Here is a 25756-nt window from a genome sequence, read left to right as displayed (position 1 = left end):
GACGGTGCCTCGCACGCGGTTGCATTTAACTCGGGGGCACTGAGAATGGCGCTCCGAGGTGAGAAGGCTGTGGCAGAGCTTCCCGCGTGGGGACGGGCCGGCAGCTGACACAGATCTTTGTGTCGTGGGCGCCGGGCTCTTGTATCTCGTCTCTTCCGCGTCAGCTGTCAGAATCTGTTGTCCGCTTTGAATCATGGTACACACGTCGTGGCCCGCGTTATGATTTACCTCCCCTGGTTTCATTTAACTGTGCACCCCTCACTTTCTCTTCGCCCCACTTTTGTCTTTTTGTTGTTATTGTTGCTAAGTTGTGTTTAAAAAGTTGATTTAGTTTTTTGTTTTTTGTTTTTTTTTTTTAGAATGGGGCAGAATGTAAGTAAATGCATAAACAGAATGGCTCTTCAAAATTCGAAGCTACTTGCCCTGGTAGTTGCTTAAAAACGGAGCCACCATTAAAGTGCTAAATCTCTACTAAGAAAGTCTGGGAATGCCTGCGGAGTCCAGTGCAGGGACTGTCTTAGTCATCTCCGTGGCCGCTGGGCCACGCACGCTTGTCAGAGGGCAGGCCACGCTAACGTCTGTTGGACAGCAGACGCGAGACAGTGGTGAAGAATGCAGTGCTCGTGGGCGTTGGCACCCCTCCTCCAGTGGCAGTGACAGCAGTGACCACGTGCGGACGTGCATGGCATCATGCGGAGAGCTTTACGTGTGCTTCTGCCTTTAATCCTTAAAACCCTCCTGTGAGAAATTACTTTGTATTGTTAAGGTTTATTTATTTATTTTGAGAGAGAGAGAGAGAGAGAGAGCACGTGCAAATGGGGAAGACACAGAGAGAGAGGAAGAGAGAATCTCAAGCAGGCTCCGTGCTGTCAGCACAGAGCCCTACACAGGCTTCCATCTTGCGAACTGTGAGGTCGTGACCCGAGCCAAAATCGAGAGTCCGATGCTTAACTGACTAGCCACCCCAGATGCCCTTACTTTGTGTTTTTAATGTGTAATCCACTTTATTTTGAAAGATTTTAAACCTTTGGAAAAGTTATGAGAGTCGTACAATGAACGCTTACGTACTTCTCACCTAGAAGGATAGTATTGGTCTTTGTGTGTCTGGCTGGGTCCCTGAGCATAACGTGTTCAAGGTTCATCCATGTTGTAGCAGGAACCCGTGCTTCCTTCTTCTTTCAGGGCTGGATAGCCTCCCACAGTGTGGATAGGCCCCATTTTGCTTATTCATTCATCAGTCGATGGAAATTGGGTTGTTTCCATCTTTGGCTGTTATGAAGAATGCCGCTATGAACACTGATGTGCAAGTTTTCATGAGGACATGTGTCTTCAGTTCCGTTGGGTGTATATGCCAAGGAGGAGTTGCTGGGTCATCCAGCGACTCTGTGTTTAACCTTCTGAGGAATTACCAGACAGTTTTCCAAGGCAGCTGCCCCATTGTACGTGTCCACCGGCATTGTCTTCACATCCGTGCTGATGCTTGTTATTGTCCATTTTTTGGTTATAACCGTCCTGCTGGGTGTGTAGTGTTGTGTCATTGGTTTGCATTTCCCTGATGGCTAATGATGTTGAGCATCTTTTCGTGTACTGATGGGCTGTTTGTGCGTAAATTCTTTGCCAGTTTTTGGGAAATTGGGTTTTGTTTTCTTTTTATTATTCACTTGTAAGAGCTCGTTCTGTATCCTGGATACTAGTCTCTTATCAGATAGACACTTTGCACAAGTTTCTCCCTTGCTGTGGATTGTCATTTCACTTTGCTGATGATGTCCTTTGCAGCATGGATGTTAATTTTAATGAAGTCAGTTTACCTGTTGCTTGTTTTGTCACTCATGCTCTTGGTGTTGCGTCTAGGAAAACGTTAGCCTGATCCAATGTCACAGAGATTTACTGTTTCCTTCTGGGAAGTTGATGGGTTTAGTTTTTACATTTAGGTCGGTGAGTCCATTTTGAGTTCATTTTGATGGTACACAGTTGGGCGCAGACTCCTTCTGTGGCAGGTAGACACCCAGTTGTCCCAGCGCCCTCTGTGGACTACACATCCTTCTCCCACTGATTGGTCTTGGCCTCCTTGTGGAAAAATGCCTGTAAGTGTAAGGTTTTTTTCTGGATTTTAGATTCTATTCTACTGATTTATATGTCCATCTGTACCAGTGCCATACTGACTTGATCACAGTAGCTGTGTAGTAAGTTTTGAAGTTGGGAAGTGTGAGTCCTCTATCTTTGCTCTTCCTTTTCAAGATTGTTTCAGCTATTCTGGGTCCCTCGAACTTCTGTGTGAATTTTGGGGTCAGCGTGCCAGTTTCTCCAAGGAAGCCAGCTGGCATTTTGATAGGGATCGGGATGAATCTGTAGATCACTTCGGGGAGTTTTGACGTCTTTATATTGCCTTCCATCCCATGAACATGAGGTGTCTTCCATATGTCTAGGTCTTTAAAAATTTCTTTCAGTGGTATTTTATTGTTTTCAGTGTACAGGTCTTATGCATTTTTGTTAAATTTATTTCATTATTTTATTCTTTTCAATGCTATTGTAAATGGAAAGGCTGAGCTTCCTGAGGGCATTTATCTGTGTATTCCTAGGATTTTATTCACAGTAAGTGCCAGATCTATATTTGTTAAATGAATCTATTCGCAATTGCCTCTTTCCCCCCATTTTATAAACGAGAAACCCAGACTCAGGTTAAGCTACCCGAGCACATGATGTGATGGCGAGAAATCAGACCCTTGGGTGGGGCACTGTATGGGTCCTACTGGGAGCTTATTCAGGATGGATTCACCTTAATCCTTTGGGTGAATTTAGTCAGATGCTTTGAGTCAGATGCATAGAGTAGCTTAGGGCTATCTGTTCCAAAATAAATTTCTGGTAAGAGTGCTGTACTTGAAACCTGATTCGTATGTCTTTGAAGAGGGTCATGTTCGGGAGCTTGACTGATTAGCACTTGTGTTTATTAAACACCTCCAGGTGTAAATGATCGAACGGCACTTGTGAGAACGAGGGCTCTCTCCCCCATGGCCATGTTGGTTGGCTGCAGTTGTAGGCACAGCCAATTTGATATTTTCTAATATGCTCGTCATGGCCTGCTGAGGTGAGCTTACTAAATATTTTGCCAGTCATCTGTTGAAACAGAGCCACGAGCGCTGACTACGGCTCAATGGGTAGAAGTCACATAAAGAACGAGATCTGGGTTCCTCCCACGAAAGCCTTTTTCTGAGAGCTGACCCTGGGTCCGTGTCAAAGAGGGTGACCGTGGAGTCCACTGTGTGATTGAGATTTACGTGGTACGGTACTCCTGCGCGGGAGTCCAGGGTTCTACAGAATTTGAATTCTAGGCCAGAGGATTAGCAAGTGGGGAGCCCCATGGTGGGAGGGAGGGTGGGCGCTTAGAGTCTGAGGCACACAGAGCCGGCCGGACAGGCGTGTGGGAGGCGCACGGGGGAGGTGACAGGAAGCCGACCGCCACAGGCTTTGTGGGCTGGGTGCAGCCTCCCGTGTACAGCCTGAGGACTTTAAGCCAGGGCCTACTGTGCTGTGAAGGATCATTCTTTGCATGTAGAATGCTTGGAAACCTGTGGAAGGCTGGGCAGGGGGTGACGGGGTGACTTAGAGGAGGTGGCTTTGAGGTTTGGCTGTCAAGTGGGGCTTCATCCTAGCTCTGCCACCTAGTAGCTGTGTGACCTGGACGGCTCACTTGAGGAAACAGAATTTCTCTAATCAGTTGGACTGCTAACGCCTTGACACCCCGGGCCTGTCGTGAAGTCACACAGTCACACAGTCAGCGAGCTAACGCGTGTGCAGTGCGCGGCACGGTGCCCGTTTCAGGCCGCGTGTTGGCGAACGGCTGTCAGGGGAGGTATGCTTGATAGGAAGTGGTCCCTGATCACAGGCTGTGAGGGAGCTGGGGGTGCGAGGACGATGCTGAGCTCTGGGGGGGGGTGGGGTGGGGAGGTGTGTGTGCCAGTGGGGGCAGGCGGCCAGGGGCCCCAAGGAGGACAGCTGTGGGAGGAGGACCGTGGGGACGGCTCTGCGCAGGTGGAGGTTGAAGCGCCTTTGGAGCATCCCAGTCAGGTGGCACGAGTGAGCCGGATTGCGTGGCTGTGGCGCTCACCAAGGACGCCTGTCCCCGAGCTGAGCATTTTCATAAAATGCCTCATCCCTGAGGACCCCGCCATGTTGCTCGCTGAATGTGAAGACGTACTTTATAATATGAGTGAATTAGTATTATCATTTCTGTCATTGAAACTCCAGTCTTTTTTTTTTTAATATAATTTATTGTCAAATTGGTTTCCATACAACACCCAGTGCTCATCCCAACAAGCGCCCTCCTCAATGCCCATCCCCCGCTTTCCCCTCTCCCTCCTCCCCATCCACCCTCAGTTTGTTCTCAGTATCCGTGAGGCTCTTGTGGTTTGCCTCCCTCCCTCTCTGTAACTTTCTTTTTTCCCTTCCCCTCCCCCATGGTCTTCTGTTCGGTTTCTCAAGTTCCACAAATGAGTGGAAACCTATGGTATCTGTCTTTCTCTGACTGACTTATTTCTCTCAGCGTAATACCTTCCAGGTCCATCCATATCATTGCAGTGGCACAATCCCATCTCTTTTTTATGGCCGAGTGATATTCCGTTGTGTATGTGCTTATATATGTCTGTATCTTCCTTACCCACCATCCACACACTATGCTTATCCATGAGTGCCTATCAGTGGACCCTTAGGTTGTGTCCATCTCTTGGCTACTATAAATAGTGCTACAATAAATAGAGGGGTGCATCTATCTTTATTTTTTTACTTTTTCTTTATTTTTTATTTTTTTGTTGCATCTATCTTTAAATTAATGTTTTTGTTTTCTTTGGATAAAAGCCAGGGGCGGAACTATTTGATCATATGGTATTTCTATTTTTTATTTTTAAAAAAATGATTATTTTTGAGAGAGAGAGCGCATGCATGCATGAGCAGGGGAAGGGCAGAGAGGGGGGAAGGAGGATCTGAAGCCAGGCTCCATGCTGTCAGCACGGAGCCCGATGAGGGGCTCAAACTCACCAACCGCGAGATCATGACCTGAGCCGAGGTTGGACGCTTAACCGACTGAGCCACCCAGGCGCCCGTGTTTTTAAGTCTTTGAGGAGTCTCCATGCTGTTTTCCACAGTGGCTGCACCCGTTTCCAATCCCACCAAGAGTGCACAAGGGTTTCTTTTTGTTGACAGTCTTGCCAACGGTTGTCATTTTTTGTCTTTTTGATTTTAGCCGTTCTGACAGGTGTGAGGTGATATTTCATTGTGGGTCTGGTTCGCGTTTCCCTGATACTGAGTGATGTTGAGCATTTTTTTATGTGTCTATGGCAGGCCTTAACTATCTATTTTTATTTTATTTTAGTTGCTTTAAAGTTCATTTATTTATTTTTGAGAGAGAGAGCGAGTACGTGAGTGAGTGGCAGAGAGAGAGGGAGAGGGAGAGCATCCCCAGCAGACTCCACACTGTCAGCACAGAGCCGGGTGTGGGGCTCAGTCTCATGAACTGTGAGATCATGACCTGAGCCAAAATCAAGAGTCGGATGCTTAACCAACTGAACCACCTGGGCGCCCCCTTAATTATTTAAAAAAAATTTTTTTTAATGTTTATTTATTTTTTAGACAGAGAGAGACCGAGCATGAACGGAGGAGGGTCAGAGAGAGAGGGAGACACAGAATCTGAAGCAGGCTCCAGGCTCTGAGCTGTCAGCACGGAGCCCGACACGGGGCTCGAACTCATGGACTGTGAGATCGTGACCTGAGCCGATGTCGGACGCTTAACCGACTGAGCCACCCAGGCGCCCCATCCCTTAATTATTTTTTAATTAAAAAATGTCCGTTAATAGTTAAAGAAAAATTTAGATATGTATGTTTAGAGGAAAACTAGTGTATTTTCTGTTTGGGCAATATTGTGGTGTAGAAACTCTCAAAAGCCCTCTTTGCATGTGTTTTTTAAATATGCTGATTAAGAGATAAAACTTTTCGGGGCACCTGGGTGGCTCAGTCAGTTGAGTGTCCAACTTCGGCTCAGGTCAGGATCTCGCAGTTCGTGAGTTTGAGCCCCATATCGGGCTCACTACTGTCAGCCTCTCAGCGCAGAGCCCGCTTCAGATCCTCTGTCCCCTTCTCTCTGTCCCTCCCCCAATTGCGCTCTGCCCCAATTAAATAAATATTAGAAAAAAAAAAAGGTAAAGTTTTTCCCCCAACTTTTCAAGATGCATAGCAAAAAAATAAGGGGGAAATCCTTTGGGGCCAAAACAACTACAAAGCATGAATTTTGGAAGGTAAGTGAGTCTCAGAAGGCAGCAAATGCCACCTACCTCTGGGAACATGGTTTCAACAGCCCATGTAGGAGGGACAGGAGGTGAGCCTCAGGGCGGCCCCCATTGGGAATCAGGTGGCAGACCCATCTGTAAAGCCAAGACCTTCCCTGAGCTATGTTTAATGAAAGAGAGACCTAGAAGAAAAAATCCCACTCCTCAAAGCAAGAAAATAAGGAAACTCTGAATCTTGTTCGAAGGGAAAAAACAACCCAACCTGAGGATTTAGTTTCAAGTTGTCCTGGCATGGGAGTGACCATAAACTCTTGGCAGAAATATATAAATCCTCCTGGAATGAGAAATTGTGTTTTGAATGAATCAATGAACAGTTAATACAAAAAGGTCCTCATATGGTTCTGAATCAGGATGTCGGAGCCCAAATACATCAACGTTGCCTTTCTCCCAAGGTTTCATTTAAATATCCAAAAAGATTTTTTAGAGGAAAAAGCTATCTTCATAATTATATTCATTGATATTGTAGTATGCTAGGAATTCAGAGGTGAATATGAAACAGTCTTCTCTTTTATGGAGCTTACATTTTATTTGAGGAGACAAATCTGTGTTTTATGAGCTTGGTGGAGGGAGGTGTTTATTACAGTCAGGCAGGAGATAATATTAAGAAAGTGATGATGGGTGGGTGACAGTTTGGTTGTATATGGACTTATGTAGTTGGCTTTTAATTCCGGGCTCCATGACTTGTCATTGGAAGGAATAGATTTTATGGTGGATATACTTCAACTCAGGACTCTTCAGAATTAAAGAATGGATGCTGAGAAAGACATAGTCAGAGTTTGTCCAGTTACGCATAAGCTTGCTCGGTCACTAAACCCAAAGTTGGTAAAGGCAGGCAGTACTTCTTGAGGCCAGGTGACTTGGTTTTTAAGATTATCTAAGAATGAAATCAAGGGAACTGAGATGAGCAAAGTCAAGTGCTCTAGCACTTTTGGGTAGCATCCTTACCAAGGGTTGATAGTCTATAAAGTTTCATCTCTCTTTAATGTTTGTCAAGGTGTTAGGCACATGGTGTATGCACCTGCTCTAGGAGCCTTTTAGGTACCTGCCTAACAGTGCTGGGCACAGTTGCCCCAGTACCACCCCTCCCTCCATCCCTCTTCTTCTCGGGCACTGGGAACTCAGGAGACTGATTTCTTGTTGGCTTGTCTGTTTCCTCCATGACCTTGTCAACCATCGAGGGACCAGGGCTTATGTAACTTTGTTTTGTTTTGTTTTTAATCCTTTCCCTTTGAATGATTAAAACCCAAAATGGATCCAGTTACTTTAGCAGATGCTTTTTAAAGAAAGGTCCTTGGTACAAACCTCGTAACCCTGCTTTGGGATGCAGGGAAGAAAGTTACGTTCTTTCCTTTCCAAACTGTTTTGACACGTATGTATGGAAATTTTGTGTAATTTTGAAGATATATTTTCTCTCTGTATAATTATGGCTAGAAATAAATGTGGATAGAAACAGAATGTGTTTTCCACACTTGAGAATGTACGGTCCCCGCGGTTTTCTGCCCTGCTATGTCACAGTCATCGTGGGTAGAGCCATCACCGGGCTGTCTCACAGCGACTGCCGCTGCCTTATTCGTCAGGTCCCTGCAGGTTCCCATGTTTGAGAAGGCTGATGGCCGTTGAGGCATTTTCTGGAACATCTCTGGCTGGCTAATTTTGAGTTAACACCAGTGACATCAAAGGCGTTAATTAGTTAACAATGGTATTTCCCATTTCCTGCACACTCACTAGGAGTTTTAAGCCTGTGCTGACCACACACAGTATTTCATTTAGTCTTCCCGATGGTCACGAATGGATTTTATTACCTGCATTAATAAGGAAAGCGCCAGAGTTAGTGATGTGCACATCTGGAACTGGCACTTGGGTCTTTCTGATTCCTGTGCCTATCCTATCCTTCCAGACAGCCAGCTTCCTGTTTGTTAATAGCACAGCTTCGTTTCCAGTGGATAAAACGGGTGTGAACGTGCTTTCACGTTGGGGAGGGAATGGTTAAGTTAGCATTGGAATTCCTCAGAGCCCGTCCTATGAATAAAGCTACTTGTCTTGAGTAATCTTTCAGTTACTTTCCATTGGAACTTCATGCAAATGTCTGGGCCCTGTGGCCTCAGCTGTCATGGCCATGCAGCCTATTGAAAAACTAGAACAAGATGTGTTGATTAATACTCCCTAAAAGAGCAGCAGATCTGAAATGAATTTGGGAATTTGATTTCATGGCAAAATTTGGTGAAGCTTGTGGCCTAAAATTTTGCCTGGGACTCTTTTATATCCCCCAGATTCTTGTGCGGTGGATGTCTCTGCTGACCTAACATGGCTTTTCACAGGTCCCATGGGCAATGAGGGGCTTTTCAGTCAAGTGTTTTCCGGGGGCTCTGAAGCAGTTGTGTCCAAGATTTTCTGGGGCTTGAAGTGATTGTAGTTCTATTTATAGTGTTTATCATTTGGTTTCTTATTAAGTTCAAATGATACAAAGAATCAAAGAGTATATTACTGATGAGAGTATTCCAGTGTTTCATCTTTAAATGTTTTTTTAATGTTTATTTATTTTGAGGGAGAGAGAGTATGAATGTGCAGGGGAGGGGCACAGAGAGAGGGAGAGAGAAACCCAGGCAGGCTCCATGCTGTTGGGTAGAGCCCCATGTGGGGCTCTATGCCACAAACCATGAAGTCATGATCTGAGCTGAAATCTAGAGCCAGTGGCTCAACCAACTGAGCCACCCAGGTGCCCCTGGTCTTTCATCCTTAATAGTGTCCGTGAAAGAATCCGTGGGAACTCTGAGGGATTAGAGGCCACGGCTTCTCATCTTGCCTAGGCTGTCATCCTTATTTTAGATGGTGGCCTCGTTGAGCATACTGGCTATGACTACTGATATTTTACATCCCCCAACATCTTTTACCGTATTTAAAACCAAAGGATACAGTTGATGGTCTGGGAGTTTACAGGTATGTGCTGAAAGCATTAAGTACTCCTGCCTCTCCTGTGTAGACCTCCTTAGTCTCCTGCCCATGATTGCACCTCACTGCGCTGGCATCTCTCTGCAGCTGGTACTGTATGCTAAGAGGGCAAAGACCTTGTCCTTTAAATCCACATCCCTATGGATCCTGTACCTAAGCATAAAGCTTCTACAAGAGAACATAGGGGAATATATCTGGGACTTTGGGGTAAGCAAAAGTCTCTTCGGCAAGGGCACAGAAAGCTTTAACCATAAAAGAAAAATAAATTGAGCTACTTTACAATTGATAAATTAATAAATTGAGCTCCTTCACAATTTCTGCTTATCAAAAGACTCCTTTTGGAAAATAAATGTGCATCAGACTGGGAAAATAGAACATTGAGAATATATAAAGAATTCCTATGACTCAGTAATAAGACAAATGATATAACTTGAAAAAATGACCAGAAAATTTGAACAAATGCTTTATGATAGAAGATATAGAGGCGGCCAGTAATTGTATGGAAGCATGTCTGACACCAGTAGTTATCAGGTAAATGCAAATTGAAGCCCCCAGAATGACTGAAATGGAAAAGACTGATAGCATCAAGTGTTGGTGAACATGTGGGGCAACTGTAATTCACTTAGGTTCCAGTGTGAATGTGAAATGATGCTTCCACTTTACAGTATATACCTCAACATAACAAAGGCCATATGTGACAAGTCCACAGCCAATATCCTCTAAGATCAATAATAAGACCAGGATGTCCACTATTGTCACTTTTTTTCCACATGGTACTAGTAGTCCTAGCCACAGCAGTCAGACGAGAAAAAGAAATAAAAGGCATCCAAATTGGTAAGAAAAAAAGAAAACTGTCACTACTTGCAGATGAGCTGATACTATCTATAGAAAATCCTAAAGATGCCACCAAATATCTACCAGAATTAATAACTGAATTCAGGAAAGTTGTGGGACGTAAAGTCAATATAGAGAAATTTGTTGCATATCTATACACTAATAATGAAATAACAGAAAGGAAGATTAAGAAAACAACCTCATTTACAATTACATCAAAAGAACAAAATTCCTAGGAATAAACTTAACCAAGGAGTTGAAAGACCTGTACTCTGAAACCTATAAGAAATTGGTGAATGAAATTGAGATGACATAAATAAATGGAAAGATATACCATGCTCATGGATTGGAAGAATTAACATTGTTACAACTCCATACTACCTAGAAAAATGTACAGATTCAAAGCAATTCCCATGAAAATATCAATAGTATTTTTCAGAGAACTAGAACAAAGAATCCTGAAATTTGTGTGGAACCACAAAAGACCCCAAATAGCCAAAGCAGTCTTGAGAAAGAAGAACAAAGCTGGACGCATCACACTTCCTGAATTCAAACTATCCTAGAAAGCTATAGTGATCAAAACAGTATGGTACTTGTACAGAAACAGACACATAGATCAGTGAACAGAGAGCCCAGAAATAAACTCAGGTTTATATGGTCAATTAATCTATGACAAAGGAGTCCAATGCATACAATAGGGAAAAGACAGTCTCTTCAATAAACTGTGTTGTGGAAAGTGGACAGCTAGCTACATGCGAAAGAGTGAAACTGAACCACATTCTTATACACCGTATATAAAAGTAAATTCAAAATGGATTATAGTCCTAAATATAAGGCTTGAAACTCTGAAATGCCTAAAGGAAAACATAGGCAGTAATCTCTTGGACATCAGCCTTAGCAACACTTTTCTGGATCTGTCTCCCCAGGCAAGGGAAGCCAAACAGAAATAAGCTGTTGGGACTACACCAAACTCAAAGGGTTTTGCACTTGCAAAGGAAACCATAAAACAAAAAGGCAACCCAGTGAATGGGAGGAGATATTTGCAAATGATATATCTGATAAAGGGTTAATATCCAAAACAGAAAGAACTCATATAACTCAAAACCAAACAAACAATCTGATTAAAGACCTAAATGGACATTTTCCCCAAAGAAGACATCCAGATGGCTAACAGACACATGAAAAGGTGCTCAGCATCACTCATCATCAGGGAAGTCCAAATGAAAACCACGATGAAATGCCACCTCACACCTGTCAGAACGGCTGTTATCAAAAAGACAAAAAAAAAAAAAAGTGTTGGTGAACACGTGGAGAAAAGGGAGCCCTCGTGCACCGTTGGTGGGAATGCAAACTGGTGCACCCACTTTGGAGAACAGAATGGAGGGTCCTCAAAAGTGTAAAAATAGAAGGACCATATGATCCAGTAATTCTACTTCTGGCCGTTTACCTGAGGAAAATGAAAATACTGATTTGGAAAGATACATGCACCCCTGTGTTTATTGCAGCATTATTTATAGTGGCCAAGGTGTGGACGCAGTCCAAGTGTCTGTCTGTGGACCCACATGCACACACTGCAGTGTTACTCAGCCATGAAAAGGAATGAAATCTTGCCATTCACAATAATGTGGATGGACCTAGAGGACATTATGCTAAGTGAAATAAGTCAGACAAAGACAAATAACATATGATCTCCCTTACACGTGGAATCTAAACCCCCCCCCCCCAAAATGAACAGACGATAACAGTGAAAAGACAGACTCATAAATACAGAGAATAAACTCGTGGTTGCCAGAGGGGTGGCTGGATGGGGGAAATGGGTGAAGGGGATGAAGAAGCACCAAATTCCAGCTGTGAAATAAGTGAGGCACAGGGATGAATAGTACCGCGGAGGGAATATGGTCAGGTGATACTGTAAAGCCTCTGTGGTGATAGATGGTAGCTACGCTGATTATAATGAGCATTTGATAAGGTCTGTAATTGTCAAGCCTTTATTTGTACACCGAAACTAATATTTTCGGTCAACTATAGTTCAATTAAAAATTTTAAAAAATTTCATATAGAAAATGTTGCCTCTCTGAAAAGAAATCCTGCACGCATTGGCAGTCCTTCTGTGTTTCTCCCCTGCTTCACCCCAAACCTGGGAAATCACCGTTCTATTTTCTGTATTTGCCTATTTGGGACATTTCACAAAGAAGGAATCAATCATACGATATATTCTCTGTCTTTCACATAGCATAGTGTTTTCAGGGTTTATCAAAGTTGGGGTGTGTATCAGTATTTCATTTTCTTTTTAGTGCCAAATGATTTTGATTATTTGGATATACCATGTGTCGTCTGTCCATTCTTCAGTTGATGGACATTCACGTTGTTTTACTTTTTGGCTATTATGAATAATGCAGCTGTGAACATTCATGTGCAAGTTTTTGTGTGAATATATATATATACTTATATATATATATATATTTTTTCAACGTTTATTTATTTTTGGGACAGAGAGAGACAGAGCATGAACGGGGGAGGGGCAGAGAGAGAGGGAGACACAGAATCGGAAACAGGCTCCAGGCTCCAAGCCATCAGCCCAGAGCCCGACGCGGGGCTCGAACTCCCGGACCGCGAGATCGTGACCTGGCTGAAGTCGGACGCTTAACTGACTGCGCCACCCAGGCGCCCCAATGAATATATATATTTTAATTTCTATTTGCTATATACCTGGGGTGGAATTGCTGAGTCATATGATGACTCTCTGTATAATCTTTTGAGGAACCACCAAAACTGTTTTCCAAAATTGCTGCACAATTTTACATTCCCACCAGCAGCGTATGAGGGTTCCAGTTTTTCCACACTTATTATTACGTGTTTACTATGTTAGCCTTATTAGTGGGTATGAATGGTGTATCTTTGTGGCTTTGATTTTCATTTCCCTGATGGCTAATGTTGAATATTTTTTATGTGTTTATTGGCCATTTGTGTATCTCCTTTTTTAAAAAAATTTTTTTAAAGATGTTTATTTTTGAGAGAGAGAGACAGAGTACGAGCATTGTGAGGGGCAGAGAGAGAGGGAGACACAGAATCCGAAGCAGGCTCCAGGCTCTGAGCTGTCAGCACAGAGCCCGACGCGGGGTTCGAAATCACGGACCAAGAAATCATGACTTGAGCTGAAGTCGGACGCTTAACCGGCTGAGCCATCCAGGCGCCCGCTCGTTGCCCATTTTAAGTTGGGTTGCTTGTCTACCTATTATTGAATTGTAAGAATTCTTTATATATTCTATGTATTAATCCTGTATGAAATATAAAAAAAAATGATGCTTTCACTTTAGAAAATGTCCAGTGGTCGTACGGGGGGTGTGGTGGGGGACGGAGATTGAGTGTGAATGTGACTAATGCAGGAGAAGAGGGAGATGATGCAGTGGAATCCAGAAAGGCGGTGAGGATTTAGGGAAGGAAGAGGCTGCTCACACTGGAGAGCAGGAGGCCCGGTGTCTGGGAGGGGTGCTGGGTGGGCTGCTGCCGTGGGGGGACACGGGCCTGCCTGTTACTTTCTTGTTCTGCCTGGAATATCCGTGTCTGGCTGACCCCTCCTTCATCCCCACCTCCTGGAGAGTCAGCCCTCATCTGTGTTTCATCGAACTCTGAGCAGTTCTTCCTACATTTCTTCACTGTTGTCTTCCCTGAGGGCAGGCGTCTTTCCCTGTTCTGTTCCCTGTCGTGAGCCCAGCCCCAGGGGCAGTGGACTCCAGAAGGCATTCAGTGAACAGGTGTCGGCAGAATGAGAAAACACACACATCAGAATTGTCCCATTTGGCTGGGTCACAGGTAGGCAGCAGGCCTGGGGTTACGAGGGCACACTGGTGTGCCAGAGAGGGCTCTGGGTTTGTGGTTGTAGTACCCAGGGGCTTCCCAGTGTTTCTGAGAAGGGGTGACGGGCTCTGAGCTGTGCCCCAGGAACACCGGTCTGGCGCGTGTCTGTGAGTGGATAAAGGAAGGTCTCGAACGCTGGTTGGGAGACCATTTAGATTCGTCCTCCAGGTGAGGGCCCAGGTGAGGACCATGGAGGTGGGCACGGAGAGGGCACTGAGGAGCACAAGTTGGTGGGGCCACCAGGCTGTGGTTCTGTGCTCACAGAGGTATCTGGGCAACAGGCTGATCAGCGGGGCCAGCAGAGGGACCTCCTTAACCGGCATAGCCTTGAGCAGCAGGGTGGGCGGGGACCAGCCTCCCTCTTTACAGGTAGCTGTGGCACAGTGAGGTCAGCAGAGCCCTGACCCGAATTCTGGTCTGGTCTCTGACACTTCTGGACTGTGTGATTTACATAGCTGCTAATACCTCTCTGAGCCTCAGATCCCTTATCTGTGAGCTGGGGTACAAATAGTTGATGGGATTGTTGTAATGATTGAGGTGCAATAGATTTGCGAAACAGAAGTTGTTACTGCACCACGGGGGTGTGGGGAGAGTCCAGGCAGGTCATGGATGAAAGAAAACTTTCTGGAAGCATGAAGGCTGAAGCCCAAGTCAGGTGTTGTGGTTGTTAACCGCTCATTGTCTGGTTATGTGGCTCCATATGTTTTCTGCTTTGAAAAGTTGCGTGTTTGCTGGAGGTCCCTTCCGAAATCCTAGTGTCTCGGTGAACTGTCATTCCTTTTCTTTTCTAAGGGAGGTAAAAGTGGATGCCGTGTGCTACATAACAGATGCCTTTGTTCCAGAGTTACGGGCCTTACTCACAAAAGGACAGGAGGAACTTGAAGCGATGGGTCTCCTAAAGGCTTTGGGACTTGTGTGTATCACCGTTTCTGTGCTTTTCCGGGTGGTGTCTTCAGGGTGTGGGAACTCGGCCTGGCCCTGCCTCAGCGTTTCATTGTGTCTCTCTGTTTTATGAAAAAGCTCTTTTTATGTGTTTCATTTCTCAAAAGCTTTTTCTTCCTGTCTGTGCTTCAGCTCTCCGAAGAAGAAAAAATCCAGCGATACAGCATCCTCTCTGAGCTCTACGAACTGATTGGCTTCCATCGGAAGTCCGCGTTCTTCAAGCGTGTGGCCGCTATGCAGTGCGTGGCCCCGAGCATCTCGGAGCCCGGGTGGAGGGCCTGCTACAAGCTGCTCCTGGAGACGCTTCCTGGCTACAGCCTGTCACTGGACCCCAAGGACTTCAGCAGAGGTATTGGAGGTCTCACTGCTGCAACTGTTTGGCCCAGTTCCCCATGCATCGTTTGAGTACTTGCCCTCCCGGTCAGACACTGTGGTTGGCGATGGATGGGGTTCAAAACGACCAAGCTCCCGCCTGCCCTTGGGTACTTACGAGAATACTTATGATGATCTAATAAACAAAGAGTGGTGCTTTGCTTGGGGGCTGGCGTTCTTTTGGCTGGTCCCTGTCCTGGCCCTGGTGGTAGAGATTGGAGTTCAGGGCAGAAATAACCGGCAAGTCGTGGACGCCTGTGGGATTTACGTTCAAAAAGCTCAGTGTTATTGGTGGAAGAGGAGATAGGGCTGTGAAGGTGGGTACAGGCTCAGTTCAGCCACCTTCCAGAGAGGTTTCGTGGGAGGAGGTTAGCGCTCGGGAAAAGGGCAGAGTTTTTAGAGCAATCACACAGTTGTTCTGTACAGAGAGGATAAAGGGTATTTTAAAAGTTTCCACTTGCACACTGAATAGAATCCCCGTTTACCGTGTTTCAGAGAGACAGTAGGCAAGGTCGCCGTTGCTTTCCAGTTACCTTTTTTTGGTGCCCTTTGAATGTAACTGCAAGCTGGCTCCAGAGGGAGAGCCGGCTACCCAGGCCTTCTGTGAGTCACCAGGAGTTGTCTGATGTGTCCTGTGAACCATAACATCTGAGAGTCCAGGGTCGGAGGCTTCCTTCCGGACGCTCTTCCCTGTACCTCACTGTTTAACTGCCAGCCGCCCTTGGGTCTCAGCTGAATGTCACCTACGCAGAGAGGTCCCCCAGGGTCCCTCAGCCTAAGTGGAACCTGTTTATCTTTCCTCTTTCATCGAATCCTGTTGTTCCTCCTTCTGGCACCTTCCATAATTTGCACGTGCATTTAAAAATCAGTTGGTGGGGCGCCTGGGTGGCGCAGTCGGTTAAGCATCCGACTTCAGCCAGGTCACGATCTCGCGGTCCGTGAGTTCGAACCCCGCGTCAGGCTCTGGGCTGATGGCTCGGAGCCTGGAGCCTGTTTCCGATTCTGTGTCTCCCTCTCTCTCTGCCCCTCCCCCGTTCATGCTCTGTCTCTCTCTGTCCCAAAAATAAATAAACGTTGAAAAAAATTAAAAAAAAAAAAATCAGTTGGGGCGATGGTTTCACACATGCTTCCCATACTAGCCTGTGTGCCCTGTGGGAGCAGAGCCCCCGACTCCCACTGTGTTCCCTGGCCGGCACACGGCAGGCGTCGCAAAGCCTAGTGAGCGGCTACAGCTTGGTGTGTTGGTTGCCAGTTGTCGAATAGAATTTCTTGATCTTAATTTTTGAATGAGATGAACAAGATAGGTTTCTTTTAAAAAGTACAGCAAACGAGCACATCTTCAAGTGATTCGGTACTTTTTTAGCCTTTTGTTTGGGAGGGGACGCTTGCCATCGTTTTGTGAAAGAGGTTGAGACCGAAGGTAAAATAAACTAAAAATGATAAATGTTGGCTGGCTATATTTTTAATAAGAAATAAAAATCACTTTAAACTTCATCTCCGCTGTTGCTCTGGACCACTTCAAACATTTCTCAGAGAATTAGATGGAAATGTTCTCAAACCCTGAACCTGCGGATGAAAGTAAATTGTATTCTCAGGACCTGAAATGTATTTCTATTTCTTGAAATGAGCATTTTCCCTAGCTGGTTACAGAAAGTGAGGGTAGGCACACAGAAGCATACGGTGTTGTATTGGCCAGCTCACAGGGCTGCGTATTATCATTTTAATCTTGTGTTACTGCGTATGAGGATTTGTGAATATGCTGTGTATGAAAATCAGCCTTTTCCTGAGTGAGGGATTCAGTCTTCCCCAGGAGCTTTTACAGAAGAGACTGGCAGGGCAGATGGGTTTGCTTAAAGGCAATTGTTGACGTAACAGACTCTCAAATTGGGAGAACTTTCTGAATGCAAGAGTGTTGAAAATGTTATCACTTGGTCATGTGTTGCAAATCTGTCTTAAGAATAAAGAGAGTCACCTTTATTGCGGGAGCAGTTTGAATCACATAGAAATTGTGGCTTGTACACTATTTAGTGTTAAGAAAATTTGTGCTCAGCCTTACTCATAATTGCCTGTGGCAGGAACTGTATCATTATGTATTAAAAAAAAAAAATCAGCATAGGGATATTTGCCCGATGTTTAAGCGAGAAAACCTTCTTGATGTCCTAGTGTTGAGATTCGTTAATTTGGGTCATTTAGAATTCATGGCTTGGTTAGTCATGAAATTGATTTCAGCTTCTTAATCCTTTTTAAAATCTCTTATTTCGTTTTGGCATTCGATCTTTGCTTCTTTTGACAGTGAGGAAGTATTGCAGGGACTTGTCTTTCTCTGCATCCCCGTGGTATGATAAGTGCTGCTGTTTTCCATTCCCAGTGTTTTTGTAAGACAGACTCTAGGGTATGAGGTAGACTTTGTGGTGTGTGTGTCTGTGTGTGTTCATGCACCTCCAAGACTTTCAGTTTAGAAAATTATTATGAAGTAACTTAAATGTATACAAATTAAGGAGAATAGTACCGTGAGCCCATCACCCAGAGCAAGTGATTATCAAGAGTGTGCCACTTTGTCGTTGGTGGAAGTGTTTAGGGCAAATCCCAGAAATCATGTCATTTTACCCTACGTGCTTAAGTTGCATGCCTGAAAAAGAGGGCATTGCCTTTCATGAGGCTTTCAACTTGACCCACATGCTGTGAAACCCCACCGTGTATCAGGCATCCCACCAGGCGTTAAAGATACTTGGGTGAATAGGACACAGTCCTGGCTCCCAAGGAAATGGAGGGTCGGTGGAAGGCATAAGTCACGAGGTTACAGGTGCCTCACTGTACCTGCCAGATAACGCCTGTGGGGCCGAGTCTGTGCACGATACGGCAGCAGGACATGAGAGGGAGGGCTGGCCAGCCGCGTGCGGCAGGGCAGTGGGCGAGGAGGTCAGTGGGGGCTGTGACCGGAGCCCTCAGTCTTCTCTCCCAAGCCATAGGGCCCCAGACACGCAACACTGTGCAGTGACATGTGTGTTGGCATCCCATTACAAGGTCTCCTTCATGAGGGATCTCCAGGTAGAAAATATTTAGAAGTAGTAATTGTTGCCAGAGGGAGATGGAATAAATAACTCTAAGATTCTGCGGTCGTAAAGAGGTAATTTTCGATGGCTGTGCAACTGACTCCCTCACCTTAAATTTTACCCATGCTGATTTATTTCGGAGGAACAGCTGCAGAAGTCTGTTGGTAACCTTTTTTTAGCTGTCTGCCTTTATGAGCTTTTCTTATAGGCTAAAGTAAAAAACAAACAAACACATTTTCTAATGGCCTTGGTGGTTGCTAACGAAGGCCTATCAAGTACCAGTGTTTCTTTGAAAAAAGTTGTGTATCTAACTCAAATACATGCCATTGGAAACATAATCTTTTATTATAACCTTATTGTAATGATTTCCACGTGGTTATTTTTATTTGTTTGGGGGGGGGGGGAGAGAGAGAGAGAGAGAGAGAGAGAGAGAGAGAGAATATGCAGGGGAGGGGCAGAGAGAGAGAGGGAGAGAGAGAATCTCAAGCAGGATCCGCACTGTCAGTGTGCAGTCTGATGTGAGGCTTGGTCCCACGAACCATGAGATCCTGACCTGAGCCGAAATCAAGAGTCAGACATTCAACCGACTGAGCCACCAGGGAGCCCTTCAAAGTGCTTATGTTTGCATTGTGTCTTCATAGAAGAGAAAAAGTGTACCATAAACCATTTTTTTAACTGTATGAAAACACCTATCCCTTATGAGGTCTTTCTGGGGTACGTAAACACGGCACATTTCTCTTGTCGTCCTTTGGTTTGATAGTCGAGGCGCTTGTCTTTAAATCACCAGGTTTGACACATGCCATCGCACGTGTTTCCACGGAGGCTCGCGTCTTCGGCTCCGTGGCCGGTGCCCTCCTGGAGCCCTTTGAGAACCTTCTGTGACTTCCATCCCACAGGTACACACCGAGGCTGGGCTGCTGTCCAGATGCGTTTGCTTCACGAATTGGTCTACGCCTCCCGAAGGATGGGGAATCCTGCTCTTTCCGTCAGGCACTTGTCCTTCCTGCTGCAGACCATGCTGGATTTTTTGTCCGATCAGGGTGAGTGAGTTCAGACTACCGCCCTTTTCAGCGCTCTTGGCTCTGGCCCCCGTAAACACTGGGCTTAGGTCTAGGTGGGTGGTGCTTCCCCATCCTACATGTCCTCTGCTCCCCGTGCTGCCCTCACTGTCCTCCATGGGTGCCTGATGCTGCTGCCCAGCATTCCCTCCCCTCCCGGACCCTCTCTCACCCCACTCTGCTGCTTCTGTGTCTCTGGCTGGTGCTGGGATGCGGGATACCCCCTCCCCCCCCCCCCAGCACAGGCCCCACTTCCCTTTGCCTACATTGTATCAGACAGAAATGTCCAGTAGAGCGTGTATATAGAGAAGTGCCTGGTTCATCAGAACGTAGCTCAGTGCATTTGCCCTCGTGACTGTTACCGTTTCTGTAACCGGCAGCTGGAGGGGAAACGTGACCAGAACCACAAGGACCCCTGTGTGCCCGTCAAGGGTGGCTTCTGTCTTGCTCTTACAACCAAGGGTGCCGTTTGCCTGTGTTTGTACCCATGGCATCATGTGGTATCTGTGCCCAGGTGTCAGGCGACTTTGTTCTGGGCCCTTCCGTCGGTCGTCTGCTCCTATGGTTACTGGGTGGCATCTGTGTTTTGGGTTTCGGTCATAATCTGTTTATTTCCAGCCCAGATTCCACCCTGGGTCCAGACACTTGGCCACTTGCAGGGCACGGCCCTTTGCCTGTGCCACAGCCGCTTGGAAGGGAGCACGCCAGCACTGGAGCTCTGTGGTGTCCCCGGCCCACCGCCCCTTCTGCCGGGGCCGCTCAGCCAGCCTGTGTGTGTTGCTGGTTGGGCCCCGTGCCCTCTCTGCCCTGGAGATGAACGAGTGGGGAATTTATTCAGAAGCGCTCCTGGGATCGATAACCGAAGGAGAAGGAGGCGAGGTGGGGCAGAGGGAGCTGAGCCTCTGTGCGGTGTCAGCAGAGGCCCCGCCGGCCCACGGAGGGCTCTGTGCTGCGATGGCCCGGCAGTGCTGGTCTGCACTGTCGCGAAAGCCAGGCCCGGTGCCCGGTCCTGCCGTGCCTGCCGAGGCAGTTTCTGGAGACGACTCCCACAGCTGTGTAAGGCCTCGGCTGACCCCGTGGGACTCTGAAGCCAGGATGGCCCTTCAGAGAGACAGCTTGCTGGGTGGTGAGGGGCCAGGCCCGACTGCTCCCACAGCCGGGCCCTAGATGCACGCTGCTCCCAGGAGGGGGCATGCTCGCCCCAGGAGGGGGCATGCTCGTGGGCGGGCGGCTCCCTCCAGCAGAGAACAGTCCGGAGAGGGCAGCACTCCCATCCCTGGTGGTGCGCCGCTGTCTGCCGCAGAGCAGACAGACCTCTTTCCAGGTGTCCCTGTGGGGATCTGCCACGGCTCGGCCACCGCAATCCTTCACCGCGCATCCTCTGTCTTCACGGCTTTAGCGTTAGTGGGTATTCCTCCCCCTGTGCCTGCTGATTTCCCCCGCCTGCTCTCCTTTCCTGCGGTCATAACAGTCTCCTTTGCAACAGGATGGAAGGGGGGTGTGAGGCTTAAATGCGTTAGTTCCAATAAAGCATTTATCCTGGAGCTTATACTACAACTGGTAATGGTTAGCTTCAGAACAAGCACTCAAGTTGGCATGCGATTGCCTTTACAAAACCAAGAAAACGGTCGGTCTGACTCACACGCTTTTCTAAAACGGGAGAGGAAAGGGGTTCTTTCGTAGCTGTTACAGCACAAGTGCGGCGCTGCGTTTTAAGCAGAAACAGTTGAGGACCTTGGCTCAAGGTGAAGCTCAAGGGTGCGTCACAGGTTTGGGTGAGATTCCTCTTGTGGGACCTCCTCCTCCACGTCCCGTGTGTCCTTGAACTTCAGGCTGGCCGCGCGGACTTCACGTTGTACCTACCACATGTGCCCATCGTGTGCCGTTTTCTGTGCCCGGTGGCACCTGCTGGAACTTGGGACTGTCACGTTCCTCAGGTGACTTCCACGGCGGTCTCGGAGCGAGGAGCTCCCGTGACATCTCGCTGCTAATGCCCTTGACGCGCTTGCCACGTCCCGCGGTTATTTGTATCTCTTTGGGCTTCGCTGCCCAGACAGAGTCCCCCACGGACGGCGGGACAGCTCGTCCTCTGTGCCCACTTGGTTTCCGCTGCCTTTGGTGCGGCATTTGAATTGTGTTTGTCTTCCTGCCGCCTGCAGAACTCGGCCATTGAGGACTCGCATGGCAGCTGGCTTCGTGAATGGTCCGCACCTTGGTTTCTCTGAAGCCAGGGTTGCAGACGAAGGCAGAGTTCCCAGAACGGGCCGTCTCTAGTGTCCAGTGGTGACACGGGCATGGGTCTGTCCCTTGTCTGCTGCACTGAACGTTTGCTTTGCGATGGGCGACTGGCTCTCCTCACCGCCCCCCTCTCCCCAAGGGTGCTTGAACCGCCCCCTGCCCCAGCAACCGTGACGACATAGTGTCCGGTCTGAGTGGAACCTGCCCGCTGGGCCTGAGAGTTCTGATCCGTGGCACGTGTCCCTCCCCACTCTCGTCAGGGCCCTGCTCTCTCTCGGTACCGCTTTCCCACATGCCTCACCTCTAATTGTGTGCCACGTGGCATGACCGTGAGTCGCGAGGACGGGGCTCCACGTCCTTGTCCGGAGCTGCTCACACCTTCGTCTGCTTCTTCTTGCAGTTTTTTCTCTTAAATGTGCACCCCCTGTCCTGCAGCAGGGCCTTTGTGCTCCTGCCCCCCTCTCCGTTCCCTGTCACCAAGTGACTCCTCCAGGTATGGACTCCCTCTTGGCAGCTCCCTCTTGGCAGGTGCCGGCACGACCAGACCCTCCCACTCTGTTCTCTTCCTCTGTGCGCTGCTCACGGCTGCGGTGAAAGATCCGCACATCAGTAGCTGGTCAACGTCTGTCGTCCTTCCTGGAGCTCCGGGGAGGAGGAGCTTGCTGGTTATTGGAGGTCATGTCCGTTGGTGATCTAAAGACCTTGAGTTTGAAAGCAGAGGAACTTGGGGTGTCTGACTGTTGAGCAAAGAGTCGTCTCCTTAAAGGCCTGTGTGTTATGGTATTTGGGTAATTGGAGTCTTCAGAGAAAAGGACAAAAGTCAGGAGGTCTCAAGAGTTCTTTCCTCTGATGGCTGTAACCTCGGATCGATAGTGACATTCTCCCTGGGCCTCCATTTTCTCATTTGTACAGCTAGGGTGGCACAGTTGTGAGATAGTTTGTTATTATTTTAATGATCAATATTTTAGTTTATTGGATGACCTTTCCTCTGGAGAGCTCATGGTATCATTTATACAGTTGATAGTGAACATTTCTACATATTGCTGCATTGAAATGAAGTGTGGACTAGGAAACAGCCAAGAAAGAAAGAAATGATCCTGGGCTTGAGGGGGGTGCTTTCTAGTCTTCTTGTCCTACGTCAGACTGCTTGGGCGTTTGCAAGGTGAAGGCGCCACGATCTGGGGCTTTCTTGCCCTTCCCTCTCCCACATGTACCCCAACTGTGTGCAGATCTGAGTGAACTCGTAAGATACGAGGACGGTTGTTAACACAAACGGCTTCAGTTCCCAGCACTCTTGTCAGTTTTTGCAAAATGAAAGTACTAACTTGAGGATGTATGGACGTTTCTTGAGAAGCGTGACCGCGTTAACCTTTTACGATCACTGATGTGGGGTCGCTTCTCCTGACTGGGCGTGCCAGCTCCCGTGGCATCGTGGCAGTGCATTGGTGAGCCCCGTGGGCTGTAGGTGCAAACCTGGTCCTGTGTGCTGCCCAGGGGCCCCTTGAAAAGGAGCGGGATCCCTGACTTCACGAAGGCTCAGCGTGGCGGGCGCCCCTTCCTGCTCTTACTTGCCTGTGCCCTGGCCGTCTGCATCTCTGCCTACGTTCTGGGTCACGCCTGTTTCTGCCGCCTTCTGACTGTGACACCCCCTTCATGGAGCCTACCCTGCTCACGTGGTCCTGGCTCCCAGCGCTGCTGGTCTGTCCCCTCCCCCCCCCCCCCGCCCCCACAGCCTGTGAGCCCCTCAAGGACAGGGAGTGTCCCCTATACCTGGCCCAGAACCTGGCTCCTGGTAGGCCCTGTGATGCTGTGGGGCGAGTGGGGGCTTCTGTCCCGTTCGGTGTGCCCCTGCCGTGCTGCCCAGCTCCTGTGTCTTCTAGCTGGCCACTTTAAGAATCCCTCTAGCCTTTGACCTTCTGCAGCAGGGTTCGGGAAGCCGCTGCCCGGGGGGCCAGCCCCAGCCCGCCACCTGATTTTGATTCTTGTGTTGGTGGTTCTAGGATGGCTTTGTAGTTGCTGACACCCATTCCCGTGGAAAGTAAAAGGCTCGCTGCTTTCACATCAAGTTACTTAAAGGCAAGGGGAAAAATTAGGTAGAGGTTGAGTCTGACAGATTCAAATGAAAAGTCCCAGATGAGAGGATAAAGATTAGCCACACAGTACGTGTGCTCCATGAGTGCGGTGCAGAGAGATGCCCCGCTTTAAGTAATTCCTGTTGGTGCCTCGTGAACAGACGGAGGGTGGGGGTGGCGGTGCTGCTGGGACTGTGGGACAGCCAGTGAGTGAACCTGTGTTAGGGAGCTTCCTCCATCAGACTTGGTGCAGCGTGTTATGGCGGCAGACAGGGTGATGTTCTTGCTGTAGGTTCAGATGCTTCCTTAGTGAAATTTAAACTTCGCATGGTTGCTTGGGCTTGTCCCTGCTGGGGCTAATGGGTTTTTGGGTGTTACTGGGTTCAGTATTTTGCTGGAGGCGACTGGGTCGAAAACCTGTCAAAGCTGCAATTTCTTATCTACTTGGCAGGATTCCTGTAGATTAGAGAACAGGTACCTGGATTGAGTGCAGTGTGTCTGATGCAAAGAAGCGCCTAAAAAGTGTCCTAGGACATTTCTGTTGTTTCCCGCCCAGGGGACCAGGACTCCAACTCCTTGGTCAGAGGTCAGTGGTTCTTTTGCCCGAGGTGCCTTAAGAGGACCTGAGAGAAATGGAATCTCAGGTGCCTGGGCGGCTCAGTGGGTTGAGCGTCCGACTTCGGCTCAGGTCATGATCTCGCGGTCCGTGAGTTCAAGCCCCGTGTCGGGCTCCATGCTGACAGCTCAGAGCCTGGAGCCTGTTTCAGATCCTGTGTCTCCCTCTCTCTCTGCCCCTCCCCCACTCACGCTCTGTCTCCCTCTGTCTCAAAAATAAATAAACATTAAAAAAAATTAAAAAAAAAAGAAATGGAATCTCTCATCAGGAGAACGGCAGAGTGAGTGCAGAGGGCTGGTCGGCGTGCAGATGTTCTGAGTTGTGTCATAGGTGATGCACAGTAGCACCATCCTCCCGTCTGATGGCAGTGGGGAGGGGGTGGGGGGCAGGTGGGAAAGCAGGAGAGGGCCAGGGGAGGGCCGGGCCGCCGAGGAAAGGCGGTCAGTGGGTCTGGCACTCGAGCGCGTGCCGTCTCCTTCCTGGCTGACGTCCCGCACCCCACACTGAAGTTGTTGGGAATGTGCCCGTTGCTGCCCTGCCACTGAAGGTGTGGAGTGAGATCAGGCAGTCAGGTCGTGGTCCCGCTGGAGGAGCGCAAGAATCCCAGTCGCTGTGGTCTAGAACGTGAACTCGATTGGCTGTTAGCACCCGAGGTCGCTGGCCTCTACCCCTGAGGTGGTGTGTGGGGCGCCTCAGGGCCCGGAGCTCAGAGCTAGCCTCAGTTTCCCTGTCCTAGAACGGGATTACAAGGTGCATCTTGTGAGGGTAGTGTGAGAGTGAGTGAGATAATGCGGGCCAGTGCGGGCCTCTGGAGTGGCCACTGTGTCACCCGTCCCCACCCACAACAGTTGTCATGCTTTTCCTGTGAGAACTCGAGTATCTTACTAGACTGTATGTTTTAAAAGAAAATGTGTTGAGAAGGCACTCGCCACCATACGGTTCACCCACTGAAGGTGCCCTGGTACATCCCAGGGTCATCTGGCCGTCAGACACTGTCGTCCTCCCTGAAGGTGGCCTTACACCTGTCAGTCTCTGTCCCCTTTCAGCCCCCGCCTGAGCCCTTGGGAGGCATGCCGAGGTGCCCCAGAAATAGTTTTTTTAATGTTTATTTTTGAGAGAGAGAGAGAGAGAGCGCGCGTGCGCACAAGCAGGGGACAGGGACGGGCAGAGAGAGAGGGACACAGAATCCGAAGCAGTGGGGCTCAAACCCACGAGCTGTGAGATCATGACCTGAGCCAAAGTCGGATGCTTAACTGACTGAGCCACCCAGGTGCCTCAAGCTGGATACCTTTGAAGAGGTTACCGAAGCCTGGTTTCCTGGTCTGTTTTATTTTATGGGAATGAAAATCCGTGCCCTACTCAACTGTGAGAGCCATTGTGAAGCACAGGTGGGATGGGAGATGTGGGGGCTTTGCAGGTGTCGAGAGCT

General features: G+C 48.1%; 1 protein-coding gene across 2 annotated transcripts in view; it reads left to right on the top strand.

The window, feature by feature from the left end:
* The window catches only part of TRAPPC9 (trafficking protein particle complex subunit 9), a 575309-nt gene that overhangs the window by 65524 nt on the left and 484029 nt on the right, over positions 1 to 25756 (top strand). For both annotated transcript variants that reach the window (XM_047074228.1, XM_047074227.1), the window contains 2 exons: positions 15051 to 15267; positions 19240 to 19383. In XM_047074228.1, coding sequence (XP_046930184.1) covers positions 15051 to 15267; positions 19240 to 19383 — 361 coding nt within the window. The remainder of the gene's footprint in view (positions 1 to 15050; positions 15268 to 19239; positions 19384 to 25756) is intronic.

Source organism: Lynx rufus, unplaced genomic scaffold (assembly GCF_022079265.1).
Source record: "Lynx rufus isolate CCGP_SWC_20201006 ecotype Redwood Valley unplaced genomic scaffold, mLynRuf1.p SCAF_12, whole genome shotgun sequence".
Taxonomy (NCBI): domain Eukaryota; kingdom Metazoa; phylum Chordata; class Mammalia; order Carnivora; family Felidae; genus Lynx; species Lynx rufus.
Note: the sequence above shows the minus strand (reverse complement) of the source record. Positions and strands in the feature narration are given on the sequence as shown.